Below are 24018 nucleotides of genomic sequence, written 5' to 3' on the forward strand. Positions count from 1 at the left end.
CTGAAAGGTCCCTGGGAGTCTTTGATGTGGGGAGCTGAAGCTTATGGTGGATTATATATAGGGACTCTTAATTTGATTTACTCCGTATGTATGTACTATGTATGTTTTTTAATGTATATGTTTTTTAATATCAGCAAGACTTTTTGCCATCTCTAACAAGTAATACTACAATTAAAAGCAGTTTGCCCCTCTTGGTGATATAAAACTTATGGGAAGGAAAGAAGTTTCCCATAATTTGTGCCTCTGTTTGCAAAAGTCTTGGACCTCTATGCCATGTATTGACACGGGGTTTGGGTAGTGGAAAGAGTCTTGTATTGGGCACAAAAGACTCTGAACTAATTCTGTTGGTATCTCTCTCTTTTCTTTGAGTGGGTTGATGTTAGAAAGTTATCAACCTAGCAGCCTTGTGGGGGGAGTGAGGTCCATCTTGTCCAGCACATTCATACTCTAATACAAAAGTCTTCCAAAAACAGCTTTGCTCCCTCCACCTTGAATGGTCACTTACGGAAGCTATGACTGTTGAATTGTAAAGTTCCTTCCTTGATCGGATCCTTTGGGAACTGAACCAAAACCACTGACATTTGTTGTTTGGCTGAATGGCTGGTCCAGACAGAAATTGAGGAGAGCTGCTGTATTCTATTACCGATCCCCTCAGGATTGCTTCCTTTGTTGAAAAGTTTGGAGCAGTCTCTGATACTTGGTTTATTAGAGCAACTGGACTGTCAATTTTATATTGTGTGGCGGTGGAATTGAAGTGCATTGTGTAGTGTATAGTTTAACAAAGGACTCTTTTAGCCTGGTCCTGTTTTATTCAGAACTTAATGAGTTTGGTCAGAGCTTTCTGCCAAGTAAGGCTGAAATCTTCTGCATATTGTACTGAAACTGCTGCTTCTGAGAGCTGCTTCTGAGTAAACATGTGTAGGATCTGGCTGCAAGACTGTATAATATTGCAGTCTTTGTATAGTTACTTTGAATTGTTATTGAAATGATAGCTGCCCTAACCTGATGCACTTCATTTTTCTCCTTGTTGGACAATACCTGTGACCTTTTGGCAACTATGGAAAGCTGTTTGTCAAGTGATTCTTTGGTGTGTAAATTCACTGAAACTGTGAATGAGGATGAGGGTGTGTCCTGGTTAATATTTGATCTGTGCTTCTATTATTCCTTGCCTCACTTGTCAGTACTGCAGGAAAGGTTGTTAAATCGTAGGAAGTGATTTGCTTTTGTTGTAACTTGGAGCACTTCTTGGATGGAAGTGGTGGAAATTTTAAACTGTTAAGTTGCAGGATAGCTGCCTGCCTTATTCTCTTGTGTTTTGTACTCTTTCCCTGAACTGTTAAATTAACTCATTGCCTGAAATTTGAACTGAGGGCAACAACAAGCTTCTCTGTTTTATGGAATTATCTCCAAATTGACAGCTTGTTGGTCTGTTGATTAGGAAAATTAGGGTTTGTACACTCATGTCCCGAGGAAGTATTTTGAGACTGAAACTGTGACAATAATATGTTTGTGTTTGTATCTAAAAGAAACCAGCCAGATATAATGCAAGTTGGAGTTGCGCCAAAACGGAGTAGTTGCTCAGGAAAAGGCATTGTCGGCAATTTTCTTCTTGTTATATTATGTTTGGCCAAGCATGGATTATCATACCCTGAACTGTGCTTGTGCTGCAATTTATTGAAGCGCAAACTTCCCGCAGCTTGTGTTACTGACTGCAGAAGCCATGTTCTTTTTAAAGGCCACAGACCTCTATGTGCATGGAAGTAACCTTTATTTGAGTCCTAGCGGCTTGTCTCCAAGTAAACATGCATATGATCAGCTTGAAAGAGTCTGCTTTCACAATAAAAATATATATAAAAGAATGCTATCTTTTATAATCCTGAAGATAATGCTTTAAAATGTGTGGGCAACTCCTGGTGAACTCTGAGAAGTGGCTGAATTAGCAGCCTGGGTTTCAGTGTCCTGCATAGCTCTGGCCTTCTCTGTATAACTAGTAGAGGCACAAAAATTTATACAGAGTAGTGTAAAAATGTTTCCACAGGTTGCAGAATGAAGCGTTATTTTGGCCGAATTTAGTGGGGTTTTTGGTGCAGTCATTCTTGCAGTGGTAGATAAAGACTTTGAAAAGATGATATGAACATTTATATACTGCCCTATAACTGCAGATCTCAGGGCGGTTCCTAGGATAAAATCAGAAACATAAAACCACAAAATACATAATCAAAATAAAACAACAACCCAATAACCCCCCCCCCCCATTTCAAGAGGGCATAGGATGTCAATTAACCCAGCTAAAAAGAGTTAAAACAGTAAAAAACACTTTGTAACTGAGGAAATGGTAAAATGTGCATCTTGGTGACTGGACATGAGAGGCTCAGTATGGCTGGCCTTGGAGTTATTTCTTGCTAAGTGGCTTCACCCATGCTAAAATAGCACCTGTCCTCATACTAGGTGGAGTTGTAATTAGAATGGAATTTCTAATAACTATAGTAGCCAAAGCTTGCAAAGGAGCACATTTTTAGCATCCTATGATTATCTAAAAACTCTCACAACACTTATGTCTGTGTCAAAATTACAGTGCAGGAGAGACATGGTTCTGTAAATGCTGATGCAGAGATCGGGTCTTGTGTGGTGTCTCTAACAAATCCTTCCAAACCTTGACTGGAGTGTGTGAAAGAGCAGCTTAGTTCTTGGATAACACACACCTCTCTGTCAAAGCACTCGTTGTAGGTCAACGATAGACACTAGCAGCCAAGAGGAGGTGTGCTGCAAGTCAAGTATGAGAGCCATTTTATACATCCAGAATTCTGTAGTGAAACGTTTATTGAATGCTACTGCTGCAGGCTGACGGTTATATGCTTGATTGTACTTTGGAATATTTTGGGGGTGAGGGGTTAAGTTGAAGGATTTCATCACAGGTAGAAATGTAACATAGAGAAGGCGAAGTTGAACCAAGAACCAGCTCCCCTGCCAAAGTAGTCTCTGGTGGGCTTCCTTGGCTGGTTTATGTACTTGTGCCAACTGTGCAGTGATCTGGAGGAGGCAGTGAACTTCCCACCATTTTAATTACTCATAGAGTCCTGGAGCAGTGTTGTGGGCATCGTGATAATTAAAAGTCAGGCAGTGCCTGCTGTGTGGGGTGGGGAAAAGGACTGGCATCAGTGGTGGGCCCTAACACTTGCCTGAGGATGCTAGGATCTGGCTCTGCATTTCCTAAACCTGCTCGTTTAGAAAATCCAAATATATTTATAGATGGGAAAATATTCTTGCATGGATTAACCCACCTGCAAGCCTTACTGTTTAAGGTTCTGACAAAACTCTACTTCTTGATTTTGCTGAATGTATAAAATGGCCTTGGTAGGTGCTGCTGTAGATCACTTGAGCTGTAGATAAACATACCAGTCATATCTGCCACTTGTACCGTGGCTTCTGCAGCTCAGTAATGTGGCTAAATTATTGTTCTCATGTAAATCAACTATCCTTTAAGTCCATGGTGGCAGGGCATTGGCTGTTTACAATAATTTTTGTTTTAAAGTCATTTGTTTTTCACTGAAAATCTCCTCATCATAAAAAGAAGCAGGTGCCACTGAAGCTTCTTGAAAAAGAAATACACACTTTGCTCTTTGTTTTGAAGAAGTTTTCTGATGCCTTTCCATAGAATTGACAGCGTTCAAGGCTACTAACGACTTAAAAGCACCATATTGCAGCAGGAGCAGTAAAACGGCAGATATGAAATGTGCACCCAATAGTAAAAGTTGGCTGTAAACACCTAGTGCCTGTATTTGCAAAGCACAATGAGATCCTGGAAGTAAAATGTTGGTAAAGCTTTTGTAACAAATGCTACAGAGTGAGAAGTTCAAAGGCTGGTGGAACAGAATGTGTGGAGTAGAATTTTCGTAGGTGCTGCCTGACTTTGCTTGGAATTTACAGATTTAATCTCATGTGGAGACAAGGTCCAGAGGAGATACGCCTCCTCCCACTCTTAATAATCACTGTGCATGCTAAGGTACACTGTTAGTTGTTTGATTGCTGCCAGTTAAAAAAGAAATTCACCTCACCTGTGTGCAATATCTGGATATGTAACATGGCCCCTAGAGGACCCCAGGTTCTAGCTCTGATTCACACATTACACTGGGTACAAGTGAGAAGCATAGATTCTACTTCCTCATACAGTGACTTTCTCCCTCCAACCTCCTCTTTGTCTTTCAGGAAAGCTCTGAATGTCTGCCACAGAAACACAGGGTTTTGCAGGGGGTTCTGTGGTTGTTCTAAGCACACTCACTTTATGCTGGACACTCACCAGACATGTTGTGCAGCATCACTGATGCTATGCATGGACTGGATATTTTCTGGGATGCACTTAACACTTGGATATGGTACTCTGGAGAAGAGATAATTAAGAAGTGATATGATAAACTAGCTTTAAATATCTGAAGGGCTGCTATTGCATATAGGTAATAGAGCAAATGTGTTTTCTGTTGCTCCAGAGGCCTGGGTATAAACCATTGGGTTCAAATGACAAGTCAAAGGATTTAGAATGAAAATTACCGTAGGCAGACCTTCCTGGTGGTAAAAGCTGTTTGGCAGAGGGACAGAGTGACTTAGAAGGTGGGATGCACTTCATTAGAGGTTTTTAAGCAGAGGCCTGCGTTGGCAAAGGGTTGGACTAGCTGCCCTTTGAAATCCCTCCTAACTCCATGCCCCTGTGATCTTACCATATTGCAGGAAGATACCAGTCATAAGGAGACAAACGATCCTCAGAGAAGCTTGTCTGTTATCATTGATCATTTTCCTGAGGAACCCCTGATAGATTTCCCTAGAGCCCAGTTTGAAAACCGCTGCCCTAGCATGTGGGATGAGTGTACCATGGAAACCTGCTCCCAGGAACCACAGTTGAACATGTTTGCCCAATGCACATTTGCAGGTTATGCACAGGGCCTAAACATTTTGCTGCCTGAGGTAGAACAGCAAATGGTGCTTCCCTCCTCAAGTCAGTGTTCACAGTACCCAAGGTTGGCCCAGTTGTTTTGGCCCCTGAGTCAGAAAATGCTAAATTCAGTAACTAACAATTCTTTCCTTTTCATGGCACCCAAAACCAGCTGCTTGAGGCAGACACCTCAGGCTTCCTAATGGTAGGGCTGGCCCAGGTGTTGCATGAGGTAAAAAAAATGATGTGCGGTGTGTAACTTGCATGTTACATGTTAGCTGCAGGTGCATGCTGAACTTTGTATGCTGTTGTGAGAAGCATCCCTTAGGAAACACCTAAGTAACAGTGTTGCTTCTGTGAGCCAATTATGTAATAATTGTAATTAGCCATAGTAAATAGTTCAGAGAAGTGAAAGTTGCCTTCAGAGGATAACATAGTCGAGTCAAAAGATCACCATTATAATCAAGAGCATCATTTAAAACATTTTATCTTTGATTAGGCAGTGTGTTGAGTTGCAAGAGCTTAGTGAGTTGTTTCGCTTAGAGAATTGACAGAATTGATAGTTTTCATGATTTCTTCCAACTTCCGTATGAAATATTTTGTTTTACGCACACCAGATGTGATAGCCCAAGCTGACAAATGACCAGATTTTTTTATTTGTATTCTCCAGACAATGATTCAAGGGTGCTATGTATATTTTGCTGCATAAACTGGCCCATTCATGCATAGTCAATTTCCATAATGAGCTGGGCACCATCTAGTGATTGCTGCTTTACCATTAAGAGAGTGAGTATAGGTGTTGCATGCAAAATACATGTATTTATGGGTTGCATATAAAATACAGTGATGTTGTGGGAGTACCTGTTAGGGGGAGCACCATGCTCTTGACTTTGGAACATCACTTGGGCCTCAGAATGGGGCAAGGCATTCTTTCAGTCTCATCCCTGGTCTCTGTTTCTAGGCACCCGGCTGAGCTCCAGAGAAATCCTCTTTTGCTTTACTGCCTCACCCCAGATGACACCAGCTTCCTGCTGTCCCCACAGATCCCTCATGACTACCCTATTCTGTGAGGCTTGGATTTTTTTAAAAAAAGCATATAAATGAAATCATAAAGAATATGCTATGCTGCCAACTCATTTAAAATATGACAGTGTACAATAAAACAACCAAAACGTGAAATGCAGACCAGATGACCAATAATGAATCAAATTAATTCTCTAAAAATGCTTGGTGAAACAAGCAGGTGGCAAAATATCAGTATTGTGGATGCCTGTCCTAGTTACCTGGGAACAGGGGCCACACTCCTTATATTCCCCTGCAGTGGGAGGGGCTGCATTCTCATGATTATTATCTGTTATCACCACTACAAAGAAAGACTTTTGGCGTTCTGTTTATTAACTTTGGTGTCTGAAATATTCTTCTACAAGCTCTGCTGTTCTAGGGAATTAAATTCCCTTTCACTTTTCCTTGTGGCCATTTTCGTGGGTTGTGAGGGAATGCAAGCTGCTTAAAAAGCTGAACAGATTTTTCATCTACAGTTTGGGTAGGACCTGAACCAATGCATTAATGTTACAAGAAAGGAGCTGGCAATTAAACATTAGGAAGAACTTTCTGGCAGTAAGAGCTGTTTGGCAGTGGAACGGTCTGCCTTGGAAGGTGGCGGACTCTCCTTCATATGAGGTTTTAAAGCAGAGGTTGGATGGCCATCTGTCATGGATGCTTTAGCTGAAATTCCTGCATTGCAGGGGGTTGTTCTAGATTACCCTTGTGGGTTCCTTCCAACTACAGTCATACCTCGGTTTAAGTACGCCTCAGTTTGATTATTTTCAGTTTAAGTACTCCGTGGACCTGTCTGGAACGGATTAATCCACTTTCCATTACTTTCAATGGGAAGGTTTGCTTCAGGTTAAATACACTTCAGGTTAAGTACGGACTTCTGAAACCAATTACACTCATACCTCGGGTTTAGTACGCTTCAGGTTGAGTACTCCACGGACCCGTCTGGAACAGATTAATCCACTTTCCATTACTTTCAATGGGAAAGTTCGCTTCAGGTTAAGTACGCTTCAGGTTAAGTACGGACTTCCGGAACCAATTGTGTTTGTAAACCGAGGTACCACTGTACAATTCTATGAGTTAGCTGGTTCTATCTTTTTCTCCCAAGCTTCAGCAGTGGGGGCCACCTCTGAAAAACCGATGACAGAATTTTTATCTTGCGGCTTGGGCATGCTTTTCTTGTGAACAAAACAGTGGGGAAATATTCTACCATATTTTGATAAAATACGGTGGGCTATTGGTAGGGGAAAGAAATATTTTTTTCAGGGTGTGAGAATACCATAGTGTTGGTGCCCTCTTTCCTAAGCAAGAAAACAGAAGAGGGAAGTGTACTGAAAGTGCTCTGAAAAGTTGGTTTCATAAAGTTTTCCTCCATCAAAGGCAATCTTAAACAGTTACAAAAAGATACTAGTACAGTATACTAACAGGTCTTAAAAACTTTTAAAAACATCTTAACAAATGAAGAACAATCAATTAAGCCTGTCTTTTTTATCTTTTCTATCTTTAAACTCAGATCTGTAAAACAGAAAGTTGTCACTAGTATAAATCAAACTAATCACTATGACAAAGTCTTACTGTGAGCCCACTTACATGGGGAGTTACAAATAAACCTTTTACAAAAAGTGCAAATATGGTAAAAGGGAAGGGGAGGGGGAGCTTTTAAGTACAGACCTGGGGGGGGGGACATTTTGAGAACACTTTTCTCCTTTCTTTTCTTGCATTCATTGTCTGCCTTCCCTTGTTTCGGTTTCCTTTGATAGGTTTTGCAACTGATTAACCAGCAAGCAGCCTTTGTACAAAAATCCGGAGGCTTTCCAGCTTTCTTTCTTGGATTTTCTCTGGATCTGCAACTGGATCTGTAAATGTTATGTTCAGTCACATTTTAAGGAAGTTGGATAATTACTTTCTCTCATCTTATCCTGCCTAAGCCTTAAGGAATCAGGGAAGAGAGGCACTGCATGGAATTAGCTCACTAGATTTGCACAGATGGCGATATTGTGGTCAGTTTTTAGAAAAATACCAAGTTACTGAATATTTCTTACAGCATCAATTCAAAAATGGGAGTACTGGACATACAATAAGCCTGCAACTAATGCAGGGTTTACAATTTGGGAATAGCACCTAAAGCCAAAATTGCATATAGGCAAAACACTGGCGGGTGGGATAACCAAAGTCATTTTCCCCAGAACCCCGCCCCCTTAGTATTTTATTTTTTTGCCATGCACTTAAAGCTGAATGCACACAAGTTAAATGTGCATACGTTGTGGGCTTACTGTAATAGTGAGTTGCCATTTAAGATGGGACTTATACTATGAGTAAAGAAGAGCTATTCTCTTTTGCATGTGTGACAGTATGTGTGTATGCATGTGGGGAGTAAAGTGAATTGGGGCTGCTCACCCTGCAATGGGCATGAGTTGATTCTGAGCTGGCAGCTTCTGCTTTCTCTGTGTTGGAACAATGTGGGATAGTGTACAGGACAGGGGTCAGCAAACGTTTTCAGCAGGGGGCTGGTCCACTGTCCCTCAGACCTCCCCTCTCCTGAAAGGACCTCCCCCCTGCTGCCACTCAAGCTGACGTCGCCTCCTCTTCGGCAGTGCCGTCCTCTGCCTCGCCAGGGGTCTGCGGGGCGCAGAGCCCAGGCTGCTAGCCTGGGCGGTGGAAGCAGGCTCCCTCCCCCGCCGCCACCGCTGCTTCCTCCCACTCGGCTCTTGGCCATATGCGGCCGCCCAGAGTGCAGCCAATCCGAAGCCGCACTAGTGTTGCCACCCACCCAGAGGCCTCCACAGCTTTGGGTTGACTGCAGGAGCTTCCTGCCGCCAATCCGAAGCCATGCCAGCACCGTGGAAGTAAGTCATTTTCCATGCTGCACATTTTCCTCCGCGCTGCACCTATTTACCGCAGGGACTGACCGAGCGGGTGGCAGGGTCCGCGGGCCGGATTTATGAGCCCGATGGTCCGCATCTGGCCCCCGGGCCGTAGTTTGCCGTCCCCTGGTATAGGACATACTTGTCAGAAAATGTGGGGAGGGCACGGAGAGAACCATTTCGGTTCATTTCTCCATTGCAGGAGGAGTTTGTCAATGATTTTTCAGGACTTGCCATTAGCACTGCAGTAGCGCAACTCCCCTCTCTTCTTTAGCAAGTGACATCAGCAGCAACAGTGCTTTTCAACTTGACCATCGTCTTACATCCTCCACAAAGCCCCATGCCTAGTGTAGCTGTGATAAAAAATGAGGAAGGATGTAAGGAGAAAAATCTGACTTGGGTCTAGTATAGGCATTATTTTTTTAATCAATGGTAATCATGTTCCTCATTTAAGCTTTGCCTTGATCTTTCTCATGTCAAGTCATAAGCACAAGGCACACTGCCTATCCCGGAAGTAAACACTGTAGTCAGTGAACTAACGATCTCTCTGACTGAGAGAGACAAATACAGCTGGGAACTCTTCGGGGGTTTAATTGGTGAACATGAAGGCAGGTGTCCGTCTATGGATTATTAACAAAGATTGGATTATTAACAGATGACTGGAGAATGAGCATGCCTTACTTAGCTGTTAAAGTCTTATGAAGCTCTGCATATTGCTTTTGATGGTTGTGCCACATAAACATTTACTTGGAGTTTGTCAAAAAGAGAGAGAGAGAAATTAATAGGCTGACCTGCTTTGGATGAATGTGGATGCAGTCCTGTAGCCGGAAATCTTGTTTGTGGGGGAGGGCAAATGGCAAAGGGGAATTGCACGTCAGTACAATACAGCAAGTGGTGCAGGACGCAGGTGGCGCTGTGGGTTAAACCACAGAGCCTAGGGCTTAGTGATCAGAAGGTCGGCGGTTCGAATCCCTGCGACAGGGTGAGCTCCCGTTGCTCGGTCCCAGCTCCTGCCAACCTAGCAGTTCCAAAGCACATCAAAGTGCAAGTAGATAAATAGGGACTGCTCCGGCGTGAAGGTAAACGGCGTTTCCGTGTGCTGCTCTGGTTCGCCAGAAGCGGCTTTGTCATGCTGGCCACATGACCTGGAAGCTGTACACCAGCTTCCTCGGCCAATAATGCGAGATGAGCGCTGCAACCCCAGAGTCAGTCATGACTGGACCCAATGGTCAGGGGTCCCTTTACCCTTTACCTTTACAATACAGCAACAGCCTCAGAACAGATAGACACCCCGTAACTAATTTTAATAAAACAAAACTTATAAGAAGTTCTTGTCATTGTCAATCATTCTTTGCACTTATTGGTTAGAATATGGAGTAAGAGCTGGTTTTCTTCCTCCTGAAGCACAAAAGAGGATGTGACATCTGACAAGAGAGATCTGAAGCTTACTTCAAGGAGGGACTAATCCTGTGAGAAAAGGATTGTGAGCTAGTAGCCACAGGACGGCATAATGTATGCTCCTGTAAATAAATGGTTTGTGTCTTTATTTTGGACACTTTTGTACCATTTTTAAGGTGACCACACCATAATACGATTTACACAAAGCATCAGTAAATTATTATTATCCTACCCTCTCTCTGAAGGCTCTTTTAGAGATGGCTATATTTTGTATCTTGTTCCATCTTCTCTCCCTGAATGAGCAGCTAGGAAAACCTGGTACCCGGTGGCAGCTACAGCAGAGAGGGCTTCTCTGTTGGATTACAGAAAGTCTCACCCTCCCAGCTCTCTTCTTATCCTCAGTGGGTTTTAGGGGTAGTGTTGGGAAATGAGATGTTAACAGTCCTCAGCCCAGCCGTGGTATTTTTGCTTCTGCTGTTAGGTTTTCCTGGTGGCCATTCTATTTAATAATTGTCACCTCCTGTTTCATCTTGTGCATGTACATCTTACGAATAAAGTTATGTCGTTCCTAGCTTGAGGTTAACTTCTCTTCATTTGCTTCTTGTTGAGTGTTTGGAATAGAATATTGCATTGTCTCTTTAGTATAACAATGTAAATTAAAGTGAAAACTAGGGAAGGGTCCAAAATATCCCGGGTAAGGGGAAGGCCAGACCTCTGGTGATATGGTCAGGGAGTGGGTGTGGGAATGCTAAAGATTTATTTGCTAAGATTATTGTGCTTAGACTTACTGTTAGTATGTTTTTACTCCCTGTCAATAAAGCAGTTCTAAAAATAGGTTGAGTATAAAGATGGATGAATATATTTCATTCCTATGGGAGCGATAATAACTTGAGAACTAGCTCCTTCCTGCCCACATAGGTCTTGAGAGTCTGCTGCAAGAGTTAGATTTGCTGATAAAAGTAGTAAATGTAATAGCATGAATATATTCTGTGACTAATAATACATTTCTTGTTTTCCCTCCCTTTGGCTAGGACATGTATACCTCTGAGAGATCTTCTTGGACAAGATACCTTAGTTTAAGACCTGTTTGGGACCATATGAAAAGAGGCTACCAGTCATGAGTAAGTAAATGTTCTCCAGAGCCCAGGATTTCAAACAGCTTTTTTAAGTCTTTAGCTTTTAAGAGCAAACTTCTGCCTCTACTATAGTGAATGTAAGTGTCTCTGTCACAGCAATCAGTAAGTGAAGCTTGGCTGTTTTTGATTACCCCCTGTTTTTGGTTGTTTGAATTGTGCAGAAGACTCTCTGGGTGGGTTGTGCCCCAAGCCCCATTGGGATTAATGTCAGCTGAGCTGTATGGGATGGCAAAAATTTTCAGTGCATCGTTGAGTACTGAGTATGTTGCCTGCATGTGGGCTGATACACTTTTCCAATTTTGAAAATAAATGTTGCTTTCTTTTGGAGCGATGTTTGAAATTGTCTCATGAAAGTTAAGAAATGTTTTGGTAGGCCGGAGTAATTTATACTATGTGATAAGGGTATTGTTAGGTTGTGTGTTTCACGAGTCATTTCACTTCACTGTTGTAAGTATCTCAAACATACACATTAATGGTCAATCAACTGGGTCAATTAACTGAGTCAATTACTATGGTTTTGCAAATCTTCCTAGTCATAGGGACTTTTCCAACACGTGTAATGTGTATCTAATGCCATAGGAGTTGCTGTAGCGTGGCTGCTTTTCTTGAAGTTTGTTAATAATCAGAAATCTGCAGTCAAGTGAGAGGAGTCTGTGCTGTAACTTCTTCCTTCACCAGAAAGTTCTTGGTAGGGATGATGGTTCATGGGAATGAGCTGCTGTGTGAAGTCATCTAACATGACCTAACAAGTACCACAAGAAGGGAACATGCTGTACTGTGTGTGTAGTATGTATATTTGTATGTGTGAGCATCTGGCCATCCAGGTGTTCCTGAACTTCAAATCCCATCAATCCCAGTAGCATGAACAGTGATCAAGGATGCTGGAAGTTATAATGCAGCAATATCTGGATGGCTGCAGGTTCCTCACCCATGCCATAGAGGCTTCCAAGCTGCTGAAAGGAATATCAGAAAAAAACCTTACTGTTCCTGGTGCATTGATATGACATCTGCTTAACAAGAAACAGACTGAATAAGCAGTCTATTTCTAGGTAGGTTTTTCTTTCCATCTGGTCTTCTGTTCTAGCTGGTAGCCATACACCATGTATTGTTGTCCAGGATGTAGTAGCCTGCAAGTGAAGGCTGCTTGGAGTCTGCAGGGGTAGTGCAAATGTTCTCTAACTGGCATATCAGTACAGAAGAACTGCATTCCACCTTGTTGTGAATTAAGTTTTTGGAGGATGGATGATTTTCAGTTGAGAAGAAGCAGGTTACTTCTGTGTCCAGCCTGGGTTGGTAGATGTTGGAAGGGAGCCTCTATCTAGCTTGCTGTTTGAGTCTGAAGCATGGCTGTCCTGTGGAAAGGAAAATAATATCCAACATGCAAATGAAATTATGACAATCATGGCTTATTTGGTGCTTGTAACAGTAAAACAAATAGTGGCTAAAGACTGTCTTTGGTACAAACCACAGAAATAACTCGAAGGAAAACAGGGAATAGGAGGCACTGTTAATCTTGGGGATCGAAAGCAAAAATACCCCAAACCTAGTTCACTTTCCATTGAAGAATAGAATTTCGCCCTCATCAACCCAAAGTGCTCTGTGACCTTTTTGTTTAAAACAATACTCTTAAGATTGCGTAGGGACTTTGTAGGCATAGCTCCTTCATGGAAAGGTCAACCACTAATACATTGTTATCACTGTTTTTGCAGACACAGACACACAGCCTGCAACAAATTGTCTGACAGTCTGCTTTGTGGACTAATTATATAGCACTTGGAAATTTTAATAACTTTTTGGACTGTAAATGAAAGTGTTAACAGCAAACTGTTAGACAGAAGATGAATAATGCAGCAGCAAAATTGTTTCCAATGCTGGCCGTGACATTGTTCATGAATGTCTTTTCTAAGATAGCGCTAGTTCTTGCAACATTTATCTCCCCTATTTTTGTATTGCTATCTATCACCTTCCAGCACTGAGAGCTTGAATGTAGAATACTCTACCACACTGCTTAGGCCTTGTTTGGACATTGCAGCTCCTAGTTGTGTTGATCATACAGACATAATGCTAAACCGTGCTTAACACTAGCCATGATTTTTTTTTTTTTTGCTAGTTCCAACCAGTAGAGGCTGGTCCATTAGTGTTAATAGGCTATTGCTACGCCAACCCCAGTCTACTCTCAGCCAGCCCCTACCTGTCTGCGTTCCTACTTACAACCGGTCTAGGAGTGATTCTGTCTTTCAGCTTCCTCTTCTTCTTTTTAGTCTTAGTGTTGCCCTTGGGGAAAGCAGCAGGGAGGAAGATAGGGACAAAAATAGAATCATTTGCCTCTGCTTGTTGCTGGCTTTGCCTTCACCCACCAGTTTCAGTGGATACCAGCCACCTCTGGATCCAGCATACCTTGAATCTATGACTAAGCTAATCCCTGCCTTTGGAGGACATGTATTTAGAGATACCAGTGAGACCTGCTATTTTGCCTTGCAAGCAGGGAGGTTGGAGAGTTGCTGAAGTTGGCCTGACTGTGGCTTGCTTGGTAGAGGTGGGACAACTAGCCACAGTCAATGAAAGCCATGGCTTGCAAACTCATTTCAAACCATTGTTTCACATCCCAAATTTGCAGAAAATTCTTAACTGCAAAATAATCTGCAGCAAATTCTTAACTATAGTTTAGGTAGTTAAATGTCTCTCTTAACCATAATTAAGGATGATTACCGCAATGTTTTTACTGCGGCATTTGGTGATTGAGGTAGGGGAGGCAGCAGAGATTCTACCATGTTATTTCATCCTGTTGGTCTTCCAACACTGCCTATCTTGTAGAATAGCTGTGGCTTGATATGAATGTGGGCCTAATGGTGAATTTATACAGTCAGTAGCTGTGATGATATCAACAGAGATGACTACATATCTGTGCTTGGTAATGTTTTGGGGACAGACAACTAAGTCTCCTTCCTCAGTGGATGGAAAATATTGGTGCTCCTACATGTGCTGCTGCTCATTTGCTGTGTAGCTCTCTGGCTGTGGAAGCCTAGGCAACTGGTTTGCTGAGTGAAGCTATAGCTGTTGCCTTGCCTGGCTCCCCTCACTGCATCCTGCTATGCTATTCAGCCATAGGTAGGATCATTTTGTTCTTTGGCTTTCGCTCTGGGCTACATTCTCTACCTTTACCTGTCATCTTGGCTGCTGGCTGCTGGCAGCCCCTACTGGTGGTGTAAACCTGACTCTCCCCATAGTTCTGAATGATGGATGATACTGCTTATAGGAAGACCTATCTACATTTCTGTATATCAAGACTCAAGTCTTATTGGGGCTGAGGCCTCTGTGGTATAGCCTGATTTTTTACCTTCTGCTGTCGTATGAGTGGTTCAGTCAAGCTTCACAAAGCCTTGACACAACAGACAAGTATCAGGTTCAGCACTACTACATAATGTAGTTGCTACTTACTAACATCTCTTTATGCTTCCAAAACTTACTTTTCCTCCAGCCCCTCCTAGAAAACTAATCTGTCCCTGTTTGGTTCCTGCATTAATTTTCAAAACCCTTAAGCGCCTAGGGAGTCACGTGCCTGAAAGTCTGCCGGTTCCCAAGGAAGTTCTTCTCTGGGTGGCCTATTCTGAGGCTCAATCTCTAACTCTGAAAATTCCTCCAGAGGGAGATCTATCTGTCACCACCTCTATTGCTAAGATTCCTCTGTCCCTAGGTTTTTGTAGGTTAGTTTATTTATGGTTTGGTATTGTGCTCTTTGGTTTGGGCTGTGGAGCTGGCTTTTCAGAAGTCCTATTACTGATGAGTATTCTGTTGCTGCTTTGTATTCTGTGATTTATTATTAAGCTGCCTTGAGTGTTAGTCTGCAGAATGGTGATGTATAGGGTTTTTCCTCCCTAAATATTTTTGTAAAGAAAAAGTACCAAAAGCTGATGTGCAAGAACGTGGGAACTGGTCTTAAAAAATTGGAGCCTATACAAGCATAGCAATAATGGTGCCTTTGAAGCTCTGTACTCCCCAAATGTCAAGCCTCCTAATTACAGTTCAGTCAGGATATTTGTACTGCCTCTAAAAAACAAAAAACAAAAAAGTCTATAACTGAAAAGTTCTGACTTAGGTACACTTAGTCCATGGGGCAGCCTCAAGCTCATTGCTGTCTATATGCTATATAGCAGAGAAAACAATTGCTTGACCTAGTAAATATAGGAAGTGTTTCCTATGGGCAGAAATAAGAAGAAAATTGAATTAAATTAACAAAAAAATCATAGGTAGCTATATTGGTTTATTATAAAATTCAATAGTCTCAGTAGGGTAATGCCTTTATTAGGACCAACTAAAATGTCACAAAGTATTGAGCTCATTACCTTATGAGATTTTAGTTAGAGGTATTACTCTACTGTGGGGTTTGGATCTGAATTATATAACAGTAATTTCCCCCCTTTTATGCCATGTTGCTGGTTAAGTGAAACTCACTATAATTACACCTATTGTAGCAAATAATTGTATTAATAACACCAGAATTGGTTTCTTGGTAGTAGTGATTTTCTGACCTGCTGCTTCCAAGGAATGCTATCTAATTTGACGTGTCTGCCTTAAAAACCCAGCTTGTTGCTGAGGATTCTGGGGTCCACGGATAAGATACTTGTTGCAGCCACCTTCGTAAAACTGAACAAGTTGACTCTGGATGGGAGACCACCTGGGAAACTTATGTATGTCACCTTGAGCGCTACAGAAGAAAGGCAGGATGTTAGTGTAATCTAGGGTGTACATTTGTTTCACACGTGGCACCGATCAAACCTGTTAGGTCTTGCCATTGTACCACATGAACAGAGAATAGGCCCTGGAATGCCCATCACATGAGAAAGCTGATAGCGACAGGCAAGCTGTTTTTTTTAAAGAAGCAGTCTTCCATTATTAGTTTTCCCACCAAGGAGCTCTGGGAGACCATAGTTTGAACCCCCTGGCATTATAATGTATTTTATTTAAAAGATTTATTAACTGCTTGATCAAAGACCTCTCCAAGTGGTGTACAAATAAAACTGTAGATAATAAAGATGGATCAAAAACTAATGCCTTATGGGCACTTCCTGTGAGTCCTTTGATGTCTTTAAATGCATGGGGTGGGGTCATTCAGTATTAAAGGACATTTGAAGCCAAGTGATAAGGATGCTGATAGGCAAATCGTTCAAATAAAAAATTAGAGATGTGAATACCTGAAGGAAAGAAATGGGAAAAACTGGGGGGGGGGATTCAGTCCCGCCATCCCCCCCCTTTGTTTCTGAAAAAGATGGAAACGAAGATTTGGTGGGGCTGGAGGGGACACCTGCTCCTTCATTTCCCTCAATCACCCCCCCCCCCCAATTCCTTCATACATCTACTTAGAAAATCCCATCTCAGAGAAAAGGAAAACACTTTTTCATCTTTTAATGCTATCTGTATAACTACATAAGAAAAGCAGTTACTGCTGCTGTTAGGACTTTTAAAACATTTATTTAGTCCCCTTCTGTTAAAGAATGCAGGGCGGGATGGGTCTTTGCAAGGCGAAATTAGAATGTATGTTCTGGTGATCAGGACAAGAATATGAAAGTTGATAATGATGGCTATAAATGTGTAGCTCAACAATGGCATCCCTAGGGATGCTCAGTAGTAGACAGCAGGCTCCTCATGCAGCTCATTAGATACGTTCCAAGGACTGGGTAGCTGGTGGTGTGAAAGATCTTTGCTTTAAGTCCTGGAAAATCACTACCAGTCAGCATAGACTAGACAGTAGTGGGCTGGATGAACAAGTAGTCTGATCTGGGGTATTCCTACTCCATAATGTTTAGTGAGCACTTGCTACATAGATTGGGCCCATGAGATTCTGAGTTACCATACCTCTGCTATGATCCCCAGAAGTTGTCACGATGATGCAGAGATTTCCAGTGTGATGGTCCTGATGAAGTCTGTGTTGTGTTGTTTTCGTTACTATGTTGTGCATTTTGTGTTTTGATACTGTCACTCGCATTGTGATATTTGCATTAAGGGCAGTGTATAAATTTAATTTTAAAAATAATAACAACAGCAGCCGGGGAATGAATAGCCACGTTGTGTGTGTAAATACATGAGTTGTGCAGAACAGGCCGAACATGTCCTCCTCCTGAGATGAATAATTAATGGACCCACAGTTATCTTCAAATTTCCAATGCTTATCTCTTGGTTCTTGTATTAGAACACTGTGTGAAATGTCTTTTAGCTATTTTTAGCTCTGGTAATTGATTTTTAGATGAACCTTTTCTGTGACTTTTCTGTGTTTATGTCCTTTCTGATTGGGGAAAACAACATTGATTAGAAGAGCAGGTGAAAGTTCTGGGGGGAATTGCTACCATGTTTCAAGCAATTTCAAAAGGATTCAGGTACTGGCTGTGGACAGTCTCTGAGAAAAGATAAAAAAAAATTAAACAATCGAGCCTGTGCATAGTTTGTTTTGACCAGAGTTATAAAATTATCATTTGCAAATGTTTAAATCAGCGACATGGGGCAGAAAATCTTCTAGAAAATTTTCCAGTGCAGCACTTGATTTTTCTGCAAAGAGGTTTGTTGCAAAAAAGTCATTGGTGACAATGAATCAATGCCAACTGCAAATAATGATATTAGGCAAGCTTGGCGTTCAGCTTTGTTTACCAAATGCAAGTAAAGCAAACATGCTAAATTAGATCACTCTCTAGAGCATCAGAACATTTTCCCATGCAAATTACTCTGCACAAACTACCAGTTTTCTGGGAAAACCACATCACTGGCTTCTGTATTATGTATCAATGTGCAGTGGTTTGGGATTCTAGTTTCATGTACCAGCTATATTATTGGCAATCCTGTTGGAAGGCCTTTTAAAAAACTATAATACAAGGATGAGGAATCTGCGGGCCTTCAGATGTTGCTGAACTACAGATGCCCATTAGTGGTGCTATTAGCTCTGTGGGAAAAGGTTGAGCTAACAATGTAGCAGCAGTAATAAATACTGTACTACCAGAAAGGCATATAGCAGATGCAAAACGATAATAGCTTGTAAGCTAAGCGGTGGGCACACCTGAATAGTAGTAATGTGTTCTATTTTTTCTTCTTCTCACAAAAAATATTTATTAGGTTTTCCAATTTAACAATCCAATATAAACCACCGCTCTGTAAGTGGTTTGCATTCAATGATACAGAAGATTAATGAATAATAGCAATTAAACAGGCTTTAACAACAATAGCCATAGTATTCACAGAATATAGATACTATATCCAAGTAGATATATCCCTATATGTATACTCTTCTCTTACTTGGTCCTTCCAGAGATCCCCTCTCCAAATTATTGATCAGATGCTAAGGGTGTGTGTGTTCTGCTGACCTCGCACTGGGGCAATGGTCTTTTCTGTTCTCTTCAGGTTAGATGAAAACGTAACTCTTCACTGTCCCCTCCACCAACCCTGAATCTCCTTACTTTTATTATAGCCTGCAGAGTTGATGGTTTTATTTGAGTTACTGTTGAAAGAGAAACTTCCATTGTCTACTAAGAGCTTAGTATAAAATGTATTTAAAGGCCTTTGACAATATGTCTCATGACAGAACAGCGTTTTATTGGGTAAAGTAAAATGCACACTTTAGCAGGCAGAATTTATTACTGCTGTCTGTTTGCTCTGTGCTCCTAATGAATCATCTGTTTCTTCCAGTGGTTAAATAAGGGCTGATGCCCTTGTAGTGGCTGCGTCCCATTATGTCTTGGATTAAATATCACCGCAGACATTTCCGTCCAGTGAAGTATTTGATCTTGTTAACAAACTGTGGCAGATGGAATTGTGTGGTTACCTTCATGTTTCTGGGTGATGTGAAAATGGGTAATTGTGTCCCATTCATGCCGTTTTTCAGGAGAAAATTGAAGAACCTTGATGTATAAAGGCAGCAGCAAACCAGCTTTCTTTGCTGTCTCTTTGAATTGGATTGAGGTGGAGGGAATCCAAAATTTTCACTGATTCATTTACTTCTGACAGAACTACTTTGCTTTTCAGTGTCAGCATGTGGAGGTTAATATTGGTTGCTGTCCTTGAAATTACTGTGTTGACAGAATTTAGAGGGTTTCCCCCCATCTGTAGTCCATTTTGTTACTATATATACTGTTCATTCCAAAGCATGTTTGTTCACAAGTAAGTTGTACTGCTTAATAATAAGGCTTAGCTTTTATATAGAACTTCTGGGTGTTCAGAGCACTTGAATTGAATTATTCACATTGTAAACTGCTCTGGAATAGTATGAAAGGCAGTATATAAGTCCCTTAATTTGTTTTATTTTTCTAGTTTTCGCTCAGGATAGTAAAATTCAGTTAATTTTGGTTTCTCTCAGTTTCACATTTCCCCAATTTTAAGTTCAATTTATCACATTTTCACATCAGTTCTGATTTTTTTAAAAAAATGAAAATTTGCCTGTATTTTAGCATGCCTTTCTTCTAATATATACATTTCCCCCCCCAAGCAATTCCCTCAGAGCAGTTTAAATTATTTGACTAATATATGCATTTTTATTTACATTTTAACCTATGCTCAATTTTTTAGTTGCATTACAAAATTCAGAGAAGTGCTCACTTTGAAGGATAGCTGCAATTTGATTTCTGCATTGTTTCAGAAGGTGTGAGTTAGCATGTAAACAAAACTCAGGGTTTTATTCAGCTAAGTTCTCCCTGATATATACCCACTGAAATTAAGGGACTCTAATGTCTATTAATTCCCTGGGCAGGCTCTGAATATGACCAGCCCTGATTTCTCCCCGCTCTCCAACCCCAGACCCTCAGTTATCATAGAATATCTGTTGCTACGGGGCTGTGGGGCTTCACTATTTGACCCCCCCGGTCGGGATTCTTTAATAATAATAATAATAATAATAATAATAATAATAATAATAATAATAATTTATTTATACCCCGCCCATCTGGCCGGGTTCCCCCAGCCACTCTGGGCGGCTTCCAACAAAACATTAAAATACAGAAATCCATCAAACATTAAAAGCTTCCCTAAACAGGGCTGCCTTGAGATGCCTTCTAAAGGTCTGGTAATTGTTGTTCTCTTTGACCTCTGGTGGGAGGGCATTCCACAGGGTGGGTGCCACTACCGAGAAGGCACTCTGCCTGTTTCCCTGTAACTTAGCTTCTCGTAGCGAGGGAACCGCCAGAAGGCCCTTGGCACTGGACCTCAGTGTCCGGGCAGAACGATGGGGGAGGAGACGCTCCTTCAGGTATACTGGTATACCGAGGCCATTTAGGGCTTTAAAGGTCAGCACCAACACTTTGAATAGTAGTTCTCTTTTAGTAGTTCTCTGGGTCCCAGGGCACATCATCACCCCCGATCCTTAATCTAAATATATAGAAATGTATGGAGATACAGGGGGGAGGGGACAACAGAGGGCTCAGACAAAAGTCAATACTGGGAAATGTAACCCAGAAACTGACAGCTCCTTCTCCAAGGGTGGGGGCCAATGTAGGAAGATAGGGGTAGGGGCCAACACTCCCCAGGGACAACAGAGGGCTCAGACAAAAGTGCATACTGGGAAATAGAACCCAGAGCCTAACAGTTCCTTCTCCAAGGGTGGGGGCCAAGGTATATATATATGGGGGAGGGGCCAAGGTATATATATATGGGGGAGGGGCCAACACTCCCCAGGGACAACAGAAGGCTCAGACAAAAGTGCATACTGGGAAATAGAACCCAGAACCTAACAGTTCCTTCTCCAAGGGTGGGGGCCAATGTATGTAGATACATGGGGGTGGGGCCAACACCCCCCAGGGACAACAGAGGGAAGGGTGTCCTACCGAAACACAGGGATGAGCTGGGGTGGAGGGAGGAGGGGCAGGATACGTCATGGATCGGGACAGGGTGGGGTGGGGATCACAGGAAAGAATCACAGCAACGCGTGGCCGGGTCAGCTAGTAGAATAATAGAATTGTAGAGTTGGAACAGACACCAATAGTCATCTAGTCCACCCCCTGCAATGCAGGAATATCAACACAGAGTTGCCCAAATATTTTGTAACGTATATAACATTTTTTAGGTAGGCCACAATTTTGTATTCCATACATTACAGGTGAACTCCTGAGACTGAGTGGCTTAGCTAAGGCTGCTTAATGAGTTAATGAAAGACGTGAGTTTCAAACTGGGAATTTCCTGACTTATCACTCTGTCTTTTGGCATTAGTTCTTGAACATTAGTTCTTGACATAGCAGAGCCACAAAAATATTCTGTTCCTTTTGTGTTTTGCTTTTTATGAATGAAAATTGAGCACTTCCAGCTGCAACCCTCTCTTCTCTCATGAAGAGACCCATCTCTGATAAACCCTAGCTTGGGGCAGTAGTTTCTTCTTTCTTTCAAGAACATTTTATTGAACATTTTACAGTGAATTAAAGTAAATAAGAAAAAAAATACATAAAAACAAAGCAAAGGAAAATGACAATAATGAGGTAACAATAAAATGTAATTAGGGTTACATAAGCATATATGTAAGTAGGTAAGGTTACTGTTATGTACTGAGCTGAATCCTAGAACAATAGGATTCAGAATCAGCGGGAGCTACCCAATCCAACTCCAGGTGGAAGTGAATCCACAACCTGATTGGCCTGCTGGAGCAGCCAATCAGGCGGCTGGCAGAAGTGAATCTGCTACCTGATTGGCCTGTAGGAACAGCCAATCAGGCTGCAGGCAGAAGTCAATCCACAATATAATTGGCCCACAGGTGTAGCCCTGAAGTAGCCAATCACACAAGGCCCATTGTGTAAATAATGTATATAAGCAGATGGTTTTGGGAAAAGAGCCATTCTTCTTCTCCTCTTCTCCTTGATGACTATGAGCTGAATAAAGAGCATGAAATTCACTCTCGACTCCGAGTATATTTCAGTTACATAAGTATATATGTAAGTAGGTAAACTTACTATTTCTGTCATGTAAATGGCAGTTCATGTCACTATGGTTTCAATAAATACGTTCCAAATATCATTAAATTTGACCATACATAATCTTTTTCTGAAAGCAATCCATTCATAGATTTGCAAGAGCTGTCATGTTGTCAAGAGGAGTTTAGCTTGGCCAGTACTTGTCCAAGAAGCAGTTGTTGTGGCATACCTTGAGAGAGTGACTGCTGTTTCTATGATTTTCACCTGAGGAACTCCTACGGATTGCATCTTTCTGGATAATCCCTTGAGTGGTTTTTCTGGCAGTTGTTGTTGTTGTTGTTGTTGTTGTTGTTGCTGCTGCTGCTGCTGCTGCTGCTGTTGTTATTTTGTCCAGATAGGGGCTCAGCTGGGCCATCAGCCAAAGCTGTTGGAAGACACTCCACACCACTGAGGCCACCTGACCCTCAAGTGACAGCCATGGATGCAGACGCACACCCAAGCTGCATACCTGCTCCTTCAGAGGGAGTGTAACCCCATCAACAGCAGGCAACCTCCCATCCCACTAACAGTCTCTGCAAAGGAATATCAGCTGAACATGGCAGCAAAGCAGAAAATGCCAGTATTTATTCTCTGCATAATTGGTTGAGCACTTGGCTCGCCTTTGAAGCCGAGTGTGAGGTCAGTGTCGAGCTCCAAGTGTGGGAGGAGGAGATTGGTGAGTGGTTCTCTCCGTCATGGCTGCCCTGTTTAGAAATAGGGCATGAGAAGGAAGCAGCTCATTCATCTCTCGGTGAGCTTTTGGAGGCGCTTGCCAGAGAGGAAAAGGATGCTTGCCATGGTGAGCAGTGCGAGAATTTGTAGGCTCCTGTGTGGGAGTCTGATGTTTAGAAAGTGCCAAGTGCCTGTTCACTGATAACTACTTTGGATCCTAGCAGGGGAAGAGAGACTAACTTACCAAATATAGCTGTGTAATATCGGAAGAATCACAATCTGTATTGATGTAAGTATGTAGTAGAATCAGTGATGAAGGCAACAGATGGTTCAGCATCTAACTTCCTGCTTCCCAGTAGCATTCTCCCATGTGGTTTTGAACAGAATGAGAGCAATACATTTTTATCTTTTCCAACTATACTATTTCTAACTTGTAAATATCTAAACTTTAAACTGAGGCCAATATCCGTCTGTTTGCTCGTGGCATTTGCAATACTAATAAATTAAAATACATAGCATGGTGTGTGTGTGTGTGTGTGTGTGTGTGTGTGTGTAAGTTTGCACACCTAAACCTATTTCTGATATCCTTTCTTGCTCTAGAGCCTGTGCAGATAATCTTTCACCCTTATTCCCTGTGCACCCATTTGGTTGTGTGAATTGGCCTTAAGTCACAAGAGGTTTTTGGAGTTTAGTGGAATAGTATCATCTTTCACTGTGGAGTAAAGGCAGCTGCTGTTTGGAGATTTTTTTTTGATACTTTCATGACTTGATGCTGTAGTAGTACTTACCCATCAGTTTACTCTAAATGGTAGCTAATGACAGGTCTACTGTTAAATTGAAAGCAAGATTCTTACACCTCTCAAGCAGATAACCTATAAGCAATGTTTTTCTTGCTCATGATGTTTAACCAGTTATCATTGTTGGGGCTTCTTATGTGCTCAATTTCATTATAGGAGTCTAGTGATAGTACATCATGTGTCTTTGTATAATTTCCTATATGCAAAGTGATACCTGTGAAGGAAAACAGTTGTGTAAAGAGACAATTTAATGAACTGAATACC

The 24018-nt window shown here is 41.7% G+C and overlaps 1 protein-coding gene across 7 annotated transcripts in view; it reads left to right on the forward strand.

Moving 5' to 3' along the window:
• USP6NL (USP6 N-terminal like) overlaps nt 1-24018 on the forward strand; it is a 145224-nt gene that overhangs the window by 1123 nt on the left and 120083 nt on the right. For 5 of the 7 annotated variants that reach the window (XM_035128060.3, XM_035128063.3, XM_088652495.1 and 2 more), the window contains exon 2: nt 11274-11363. In XM_035128060.3, the coding sequence (XP_034983951.1) occupies nt 11360-11363 (4 nt within the window). In that variant the 5' untranslated portion in view covers nt 11274-11359. Of the gene's footprint in view, nt 1-157; nt 5991-7740; nt 7981-11273; nt 11364-24018 lie in introns of those variants that run through there. The other 2 variants (XM_088652493.1, XM_035128058.3) reach the window with 2 other exon arrangements.

This window comes from Zootoca vivipara, chromosome 9, assembly GCF_965207765.1.
Source record: "Zootoca vivipara chromosome 9, rZooViv2.hap1.1, whole genome shotgun sequence".
Taxonomy (NCBI): Eukaryota; Metazoa; Chordata; class Lepidosauria; order Squamata; family Lacertidae; genus Zootoca; species Zootoca vivipara.